Source organism: Centrocercus urophasianus, unplaced genomic scaffold (genome assembly GCF_019232065.1).
Source record: "Centrocercus urophasianus isolate 14NV4802_14NV808 unplaced genomic scaffold, USGS_Curo_1.0 seq_579, whole genome shotgun sequence".
NCBI classification, from domain to species: domain Eukaryota; kingdom Metazoa; phylum Chordata; class Aves; order Galliformes; family Phasianidae; genus Centrocercus; species Centrocercus urophasianus.
In genome coordinates this window covers 3,697-12,870 of record NW_024885176.1, presented here as the reverse complement: position 1 = coordinate 12,870, position 9,174 = coordinate 3,697, and the positions used below count along the sequence as shown (strand labels likewise).

Here is a 9,174-nt window from a genome sequence, read left to right as displayed (position 1 = left end):
CGTTGGGTTCCTTCAAAGCCTTCCAGCACTGCAGGGACACGGGGGGGAGGGGGGGAGAGGGGATGATTCTGCCCCCCCCCGGCCCCGCTGCAGGCAGGGATGTGCCACCAGTGCCATGAGCTGCCAGTGCTCAGCCCCCGCTGCATGGGGACAAGAGGTGACACAATGAGGGGACACAGACTCGGGGTAGGGGGTGGGATTTGTCCTTCATGCCATGGGTGGGGGTGAGGACGGTGCAGCCAAGCCCCTGCCCCCCCCCCCCCCACCCCCCACCCCCCCCCCCCCGAACCCCTCTCTGCAGCGTGTGGCAGCGTGGACACAGGGGATGGTGATAAAGCTGTGCTGTGGTGCCATAGGGGCAGCCGACGCAGCCCCACAGCCATAGGGCAGCTATGGGGTGCTTAGAAGGGGCTCAGCTCCCTCAGCAGCCCCCGGGGTGGGGGGCAGTAGTGGCTTCTCAGGGTGGGGGGCGTTGGGGGGGGGGGGGGGAAATAGGAACAGCAAAAGACAAAAAAAACATTCTACCCTGTTTGACTGAGCGTGGCTCGAGCTCCACACCCGGACCCCTGTCCCCAGGTGCAGAGTGGCAGCGTGTGGCATTGTGTGGGTGCTGTGGGACCCCCGGACCCCCAGCCAGGAAGGGGGGGGAGGAGAGGGGGAGGAGGGCAGGACCCCTCTTCCCTCCAGCATCTCTCCCCACTCCTTTCCCTCCAACACACAGCGGCTCACGGTCACCATGCAGGGAGGGAAAGGGTGAGGGAGGTGAGCAGAGGAGGAGGAGGAGGAGGAGGAGGGTGGGGATGAAGCCCACCGTGACCCCTCCCCTCCCCTCCTTGCTCAGAACTCCACCTTGCAGGCGGGGAAGGTTTCATCCTGCATGGCCACTGTGCTGTTGCTGCCCAGCACCGTGATGCCCAACTCCTGCTGCCTCTCGTGGGTCTCCTGGTACCACTCGTGCATCACCAGCGAATCAAAGGTGGGGATCAGCGTCACCTGCAGGGACAGCAACAGCACCGCGTCACCACCGCAACCCCCAGAGCAGCACCCACGGCAAAAGTAAGGGGGAGGGGGACCGGGTGCCATTGCTGAGCGTTAGCAATGCTCCATCCCACGCCTTCCCCCTTCTTTTGGGGGTCTGGGGGCGATGCTCCGTCCCATGCGTTCGCCATCTATTTGGGGATAGGGGGTGGAGGGGGGGGGTGTGGGGGGGTCTCACCTGAGTGTCGACGCCCCACTGGTGCTTGCCGGCCAGCAGCGCATCCAGGATGGGCCTCAGGACCCCCTCCTTCAGGTGGTCGTCGCCGCTCACCACGTAGCACAGGGAGCGGACGCGGCGGAAGAATTCCTCATCCACCGTGCGGGCGCTCCACGAGCCGGGCAGATACGCCAGGTCCACATACACCGGGGGGCCCTGGGGGGCTGCAGCCCGGGAGCCTGCGGGGATGGAGAGGTGGGGTGACGGGGACGGCCCTCTCCCCATCTCCAAACGCCCCCCACCCCCGTGCCCCTCCTCCCCACGCTCTCAGCCCCATACCTGCTGGGGATGCCCGTCCGGCTCCCGCTGCTGTTCTGGCTCCAGCGCTGCGCATGGTCCCTGTGCCACTGGGGGGGACTTTCTTGTCCCCGGGGGGCAGGCGGGTCTTGTCCCCAGTGGGACCCCTGCCCTTGGGGGCCAGGCTGGCGGCTTTAGGGGCGTCGGGTTTGGGGGCGGCGGGCGCTGTGCCCACACGGGATGGGGTGCGCTTGGCCTTGCCGAGGAGGGGCTCCTTCTTGGGCAGCGCCTCGGGGTCCACCATGCAGATACCGGGCTGGGGGGGGGGGGGGCAGGGGTCCTTCATAGGGGCTGGCAGCGGGTCACGGGCCCTGGGGGGGCCACGGTGAGGCTGTTCCGAGTCCTCATCCGACTCCAGCCCGTCGGCCAGCAGAGAGGGGCAGTCCTCGGTGGCGGGGGGCACGTCGGAGTCGGAGAGGGTGGGCAGCGACTCGCTGACCGAGGTGGGGGGCGTCTCGCCCACCGGCTGCGGGGGGGGGCCGGCCGCGGTGCAGGGCTGGGGGCTGCAGCTCCTGCGAGGGATCGCTGTCCGACAGGTCGCGGGGGCTGACGGCGGGCGAGCGGCCGGCTTTGGGGTGCTCGAACTCACAGGGGGACACCAGGCACAGGTCCACGTCGTGGGGCGAATCGGAGCGGCGGCCGTGGCGCGGAGCAGGGGGGGGATGCGGGTGGTGGCAGGGCCGTAGTGGCAGCGACAGCCCCCCCCCCCTTGGCAGGGTCGGGCTCCGGCGTGGCGCGGGGCCGCATGCTCTCCTCCTGCGGGGACTCGCTGACCGGCGGCAGCACCTGCTCAAAAGACACCGACAGCGACTCGTCCACCTCTGTGGAGTGAGGGGAGCCGACCTCGGCCGGCAGCGAGGGGGTGGTGACGGTGGGGGACACGTCGGGGACGTCGTCCTTGAAGGGGCTGAGGGACAGGCAGCCTGCCTGCTTCTCATTGCCGTCCTGCGGTGCTCTGTTAGGCGCCCAGGGGTTGGGCTGAGCGTTGGCACCAGGATCCTCACTGCCATCCTCCACTGGCGACTGATGGAACGGAGTGTGCCCGGCGCTGGCGGGCCCCGAGCTGCCCGGGGACATCATCTCCAGGGTCTTCTCCTCGGAGCTGCCACACGGGTCCTCGCTACCCTCGGGGCCGGGGGGCAGCAGCCCGGTGGGCGTCAGGTCAAAATTGACGCTGCGCTCGCTCCTGGGGGTCTTTGCCAATGGTGACGGGGGGCCGACGGCCTTCCAGGGGCTGCCCTCGGGGTAGCGGAAGCGCTGGGGGCTCTCGGGCTCCTCCGTGCCGTTCTCCACACAGCTCGGCTCCGACCCCCTCGCGGCGCCTCCGTTCTCCAGCGGCGATGGCTCCAGCTCGCTCTCAGCCGTGGTGATGCCTTCATCCGGTGACTCCTCCTTCCTCCTCCTCCCCTCAGCATCCAGCACCATGTCTTCAGGGGAGGAAGGCTTGGAGCCCTCTGTTGGCCCCGGCTCCCTCTTGCTGCCCAGCTCCTTGCCGCCTTTGGCCTTGGGTTTCTCTGGCTCCTTCTTCAGGGTGGCTTTCTTGATGCTGCCAGCCTTGGCCAGCGGTTTGCGGGCGTCAGGCACCGGCGTTTTCCGTGCTGGGGGCTTTGCAGCAGCCTTGGGCTCAGCCTTGGTGTCCTTTGTGTCCTTCCGCAGCGTCTCCGCCTTCACGTCCTTCTTCACAGCCTTCAGCTCCTTCTTTGGTTCCAGCTTCCCTTCGGTGCTCTCCTCCTTCTTCAGTGGTTTCTTCTCCTCCTTGCGGGGCACAGGTTCCTTCCTGGGCATTGCCTTCTCCTTGCTCACCTTTGGCTTCGCCTCTGCCTTCAGCTTCTCTGCAGAGGAGTCCGGCTTGGCAAGTTTGGCCTTCTCCTCCTCTGACCCTGCTCTGGCCACCTCCCCCAGTGCCTTTGGCTTCTCCTTGGTCCCCACCTTCACTTCCTTCCTCTCCACCGTTTTCAGAGCCTTCTCTTTGGGTACCCCAGCCTCCACCAAGCTGAGCTTGGAGGCAGACGCCAAACTCTCCTTGCTCTCCGTCCTCCTCTGCTTCAGCTGCTTGTCAGCTTGAAGGCCCTTCAGGTCATTCTTGGTGACCACGGGCTGCTTGAGGAACTCCAGGTGCTTCACCTTCTCCAGCCCTTCCATGATGCGCGCCTGGGGCGTGCAGCCGGGGAAGAGGACACGGATGATCTTTTCGGCGGGGCTGACGGGGTGCCAGACCAGCAGGGCGCACACCGAGGTCAGGCACTGCAGCGGCAGCTCCTGCTCCTCAGGGTAGCCGTCCCCAGACCAATGCTGCAGGAGGAACTCCAGCTCCTTGGTGCCCCGCACCGGGTTCAGCACGTACATGTCCAACCGTCCCACTCCCATCTTCTGGAACAGGACGGTGGGCTCCACGCGGGGGCTGCAATCCCGTGCCAGAGGGTTGGGGCGGATGCCCAACTTCTCCAAATAGTGCAGCGTCAGCGCCGCCTCGTCGCAGCTCTTCAGCACCCTTGAGTTGCCCTCGATGGCCTTCAGCTTCTCGGAGGCGTTGAGGAACACGACGCCCAGCTCTGGGGAGATGAGGTTGCGGGCCCAGTCGCCGTTGCCCTGCGAACCCTGCGAGGCTGGTTCCTCCTCCAGCTCGGCCAGTTTCCTCTGCAGCAGGCTGTTGATGCCAGGCAGGCTGTCGGTGCCCGCGTGCGTCACCAGGATGGAGTCGATGCGGTCCAGGTGCCGCACCAGCTTCCAGAAGGACGATTTGGGGTTGGAGCCACCGTTCACCAGCACGTTGAAGCCGTTAACGGCGAAGAAAGCGGAGTCCCCTCTCCCACCCGGGAAGATGTAGCAGCAGGGCTTGGAGAGCTTGAGGAAACCCACCATGGTGGGGGGCTCCAGGAGGTCGAAGGGGGACTGGGGCTCCAACGACTCCGAGAGGTACTCCATGAACTCCTCCAGCCCCTCCATCTCGGGCAGGATGCAGCCGGGGTTGTAGCGCAGCTCAATGAAGTCCTGCAGGTTGTGATGGTCCAAGCCCGAGTCCTTCCACTCCCCGAAGTCGGGGCAGCTGATGGTCAGCCTGGCTTTGGCTGAGGGATCCGCGGAGCTCAGGATCTCCCCGACCTGTGAGGGGAGAGCTTCAGGCAGGGCCCCATTCACACCACATGGCACCCAGGGTCCCTCCGTACGGGGCAGCTCCCTCCCAAGCACACGCACCCCTCGCCTGCAATCTCTGAGCCCCTCTCATAGCCCTGCCTCACTCCCAGCTATCACCGTGGCCCCCAGCTTCCTGTACTGGGCAATTAGAATGCAGCCACCCCCTCACCAGCCTCATGCAGCAGAGGGAGGGATGCATGCAGCACAGACAGCTCCGCTCGCTCGGCTGAGACGATGCAGACATGAGCAGACAGTGCCTCCCCACACCCGGCCCCGCACCTCCTTGTCAGTGAAGATCTGGATGAAGTCCCGCAGCGAGAAGCAGCCAGTCTGCAGCATCAGCTCGCCCGTCTCCTCCACGCAGGGCCCCGCAAACACCAGCAGCTTGTGCTGCGACACATCCGTGATGAGGTTGCGCAGCTGCAGGGGCCGAGAGGGGGGCGTGAGGACACGTGAGGATGCTGCCCCCCAGTCCCCCCCCTCCTCACGTACCGTTTGCATCCCACATGGCCCCCCCTCCCCGCTCACCTCGTCACACAGGGATTTGTCGGAGGGGTTGAGCAGCACCAGGGTCTCCAGCACATCGCCGCGGTGATGCAGGGTCCGCTGACCTGTGGGGACAGCAGCTGCCACCCATCCTTCCCCAAAACGTGGCAGGTCCCTGAGGACCTCCCCCGCCAGGCTGCGTGTGGATCAGGGGGTGACACAAACGTGCCCAGGACGGGGACAGAACCTGTCCACTTCCCCTGCGGAAGAGGGACAGCTGCCGGCCAGGACAGCGGGGGATCCGCTGCACTTCCCATCTCCTTCCTGCTGCAGGGAGGGGAGGAAAGGGAGCAGCCAGGCTGAGGCTGCCCTGCTGTCCCCCAGAGGTTCCTCGTAGGCTGCGGGCTTCAAGCAGAGACCCACTGCCCCCAGGAGCCAAACACAAACGGGGCCATGGGGCACCCCAAGCCCACCAGGGGGTGGCAAGCTGCAAGCACGCATGGGTCGAGACATGCTGGCACCACAGCGACCACACAGCCCCACCAGCATCCGCCCTGGGGGGAGGAATGTGGCTGCTGGTGTAGGAAGCAGCTTTCCACGTGGGAATCACAGGGCTCAGCCCCAAGCAGCAGCCAGCAGTGTCTAGGATGGGGATACAAACTCCCAACACCCCTTTCCCCTCCCCTGCACTGGCCCCCATCCCCGTGACTGTGATGGCTGCCACCACCTCCTCCCCAAATCCCTTTTCCAGAAGCAGCGAAATGTTTGCGCAGCAAAGAGCATCTCATCCCATCTCATCCCATCTCATCCCCTCGGGAGACTCATGAATTAATCACTGCCACGGGGTCAGGTGAGGACCACGCCGACGTGCGCTGGCGCTCAGCCCCACCACAGCGCTGTCCCCAACTCCGAGTGCCACCTCCGTACCTTTGACAATGCTGGAAAAGGTGGCGGAGTGGCGGGAGACGAAGAGCTTCAGCTGCTCATCCAGGTTGCAGGAGGTGAGGTCGATGTCCCAGGAGCGGATGCCTGCAGGGTGGGCAGTGCCTGCTGTCCCCACGCACGCCGCGGGTGACAGAGCCCCTCTGTCCCCACTCCTCACCCCTCCATGGCTCACACACAGCCACGCTGTCACCCAACCACGGTTTGCACCAGCACTGCCATCCAGCCCCACGCCGCAGGGATGGGGACAGCGTGGGGACGGGGACAGCGTGGGGACCCGGGTGTGAGGGTGGCACCGCCGGCGTGTGCCGTGTGCTGTGATGATGCTGTGATTCACAGCCACGCCGCCTCTGCCAACCCAAACCCAAACCCTGAGGCTACGGCAGCAGCTTCCCAGCGCCTCCTCAAAGGGAAGGTGCTAATTAATGGAATTAGCGGCGCTGGGGTGAGTGCTGCCAGCGGACGGAAGCCCCCAGCCCAGTGCAGGCCCAGCTATTGGCTGTGCAGATGAGCTCGATCTCTCAGGGGGCTCTCGGAGGGGGAGGGGAGGGGCTGCCACCACCATCACTGCCCGCTAACGGCTGCCGATGGCGCAAGGAGCCGCGGTGTGGGGTTGCACAAAGGGCTGCCGGAGCCGTTCTCCAGCGGTTCCCCATCACTGCGGGTTTGGTCCCTCCGTGGTGGCACGTGGGTGTCCCCAGAGCGGGGCACTGCGATGCCACGACCCCGGGCCGGGGGTGATGGAGGAGCTGAGACGCTCAGACCCCCCCCCCCCCACACACACACACACACATCCGTCCCTGCACAAAGGGATCCCCGGGGACAGAGATGGGAGCGGGGCAGGAGACGGGGCAGATGGCAGGGACAAAACCGGGGGCAAATCTCGGGGATTTGGAGCAGATCCCGAGCGCCCATGGGGAGAACGGACGGACTGCATGAGGAGGGGTGGGAGAGGGGGGCGGAAGGCGGGGGTGCGGAACAGATGGCGGGGCAGATCCATCGACGACGGGCGGGAACCGACGCCGGGGAGGTGGCATCCCCCAGGGACCACCGCGGCCCGCGGCGCGGCCCACCGGGACCCCGCCCCGAGGATCTCCTCCCTCCTCCCCCCTCCTCGGGCCCGGGGCGGGCGGAGCGCGGCCGATCCGGCATCGGGGCCGGACCCGTTGTGGGGGCCGCGACACGAGGCCACGAGGCCGGGGCTCACCTCGCTCCAGCTGCTGCAGCGCGGCCGCCAGCAGCCCGGGCCGGTGGCAGCCGCCGCCCACGATCGCAAGCAGCGAGAAGCGGCGCGGCCCCGCGGCGGGACCGGGAGGAGTCGCCGCCGCCGCCGCCGCCGCCATCTTCGGCGCCCCCCGCTGCCGCGCCGCCCCCAGGCCACGCCCCCTCTGCGTCAGCGCCGCCAAGCCCCGCCCACTGATGTCACCGGCGGCCAATGGGAGGGCGAGGCGCGGGGAGAAAGGGAGGAGGGGGCGCGGCGGGAGGGGAGGGCTTAAAGGGGCGATGGCGGGGTGGGGCAGCCGGGTGGGGCCCGGCTTTACGCTGCAGTGCTGTGTGGTGTGGATGCTCTGCGGTGCGGAGATGCAGTGTGGGGTACAGCTGGGGAATGCAGTGCAGCGTGCCGTAGCGCTGGGTACGGCTACTGGGTGCAGAGCTGCGCGGGGATGCGCCGTACAGCACTGTGCAGGGCTGCGAGACGCGCTGCAGCCCCTGGGCGATCTGAGCTGTGCAGTGCCGTGCAGTGAAAGCGTGAGCAGTACAATCTGTTGGAGGATGGCGCACAGCCCCATCGCATCCCCACCGCTTCCACCCCACAGCCGAGGTAGCGTTACAGAAACCCCCAAAGAGCAGAGCAGGCAACAGCCACGGGTCCAAAGTGCTTTAATGCGGCCCCCAAGGGTTTGTGAAGGCACTCAGATCAGGGGAGAGGAGCGCATCTCCGTGTGGGGAGGGGGCCGGGGCGCGTGGCCACCCTTCCACACCACATGGCACAGCCTGCAGCATCCCAGCAGCCGGCAGCATCCGTGCTGTCCCCAGCCCTTAGGCGCACCGCAGGATGTAGAGGTTGCAGGAGGTGCCGGGGGGGCAGCTGCAGCGCTTCCCAAAGCGAGCCCCCACCCGCACAGCACAGGGCTCCCCGAGCTGGCACTGTGAGACAGGAGCCGTCACCTTGGAGCCTGGGTGCCCCCCCAGCGCCCTGTGCCCCCCCAGCGCCCGGCCCTACCGAGGGCACCCTGCCCGGCTTCTTGGCCGTCGGCGGCAGCTCCCGGCTCCGCAGCTTCTCCAGCACCTCCTGCAGCGCCTCAACGCCGGCACCTCTGGCATCGACCCCGCGGGGCAGGAGCTCCGTGAGCAGAGAAAGAACAAACAGGTGAAAGCTGCCAATTCCCGCATCTCACTGGATATCCCTTTTCTAACCCAAGTGCTGAGATAAGCCCTAAAAAGCACCCAGATTCCAACACAGAAAAGCAACCAGGAACCCCCTCCTTAAAACTCTGGGAACTTCCCAGCCCCCTCAACAAGGGGGTGCACGCAGCAGGGACCCCAGCCCTCGGCCCCCTACCAGCTCCGGCTCCTCTCGACGTGGGGCTGCCCACAGCCGTTGCTCCCCCCCAGTGCCCAGCGGGACGAGGCCGGCGCTGGCTGCGCAGAGCAGGCAGAGCCACGCAGCGCCCATCTTCCCACTGCAGCGTCCATCATCCCCGCTGCGGGGCTCAGCTGCCTTTATTCCCCCCCCCCCAGCAGCCCGTGGGTGGTGGGCAAACACCTACTGACGCAGGCAGGGAGGGTCAATCCGTCTGCGGGGGTCTCCCTCCCCACTCATTGTCTGTCTGTAGGGTGTCCCCCCTCCCAACCCAACCGCTATGGTGACCGAGGGGAGCCATCCCTGCAGTGCCATCCCCTGGGATGTGTATGAGCCACAGAACGGACGTCAGCACTATTTACAGCCCGAGGCCAATTCCCTGAGCAAACACGGCTGCGGGGGAGGGGAGGGCTGCACATTTCGGGGGCTGCGGGAGAAGGCAGGAAGGACCCCCCCCCCACAGCACTGCTACACG

At 66.8% G+C, this 9,174-nt stretch overlaps 2 protein-coding genes across 2 annotated transcripts; both read right to left on the bottom strand.

The window, feature by feature from the left end:
- Positions 1-494: 494 nt before the first annotated feature.
- Positions 495-7,458, bottom strand: MAP1S (microtubule associated protein 1S). Its single transcript, XM_042836135.1, is given in 9 exon segments — positions 495-993; positions 1,217-1,434; positions 1,535-2,010; positions 2,012-2,334; positions 2,336-4,654; positions 4,967-5,107; positions 5,216-5,298; positions 6,101-6,202; positions 7,323-7,458. Coding segments are annotated over 9 exon segments (3,954 nt in total). The 3' UTR covers positions 495-837.
- Positions 7,459-8,155: 697 nt separating this feature from the next.
- Positions 8,156-8,792, bottom strand: LOC122169765 (cocaine- and amphetamine-regulated transcript protein-like). Its single transcript, XM_042836136.1, has 3 exons — positions 8,679-8,792; positions 8,340-8,459; positions 8,156-8,263 (listed from the first exon to the last, which is right to left on the bottom strand). The coding sequence occupies exons 1-3, from the start codon at positions 8,790-8,792 to the stop codon at positions 8,156-8,158; spliced, it is 342 nt and encodes a 113-aa protein (XP_042692070.1).
- Between the last annotated feature and the right edge of the window lie 382 nt (positions 8,793-9,174).

Coding starts and splice junctions, on each gene's coding strand:
- LOC122169765 (XM_042836136.1), bottom strand. CDS start 8,792: ATGGGCGCTGCGTGGCTCTGCCTGCTCTGCGCAGCCAGCGCCGGCCTC. Junction 8,460..8,678: donor GTCGAGAGGAGCCGGAGCTG/GTAGGGGGCCGA, acceptor CTGCTCACGGAG/CTCCTGCCCCGCGGGGTCGA. Junction 8,264..8,339: donor AGCCGGGCAGGGTGCCCTCG/GTAGGGCCGGGC, acceptor CCTGTCTCACAG/TGCCAGCTCGGGGAGCCCTG.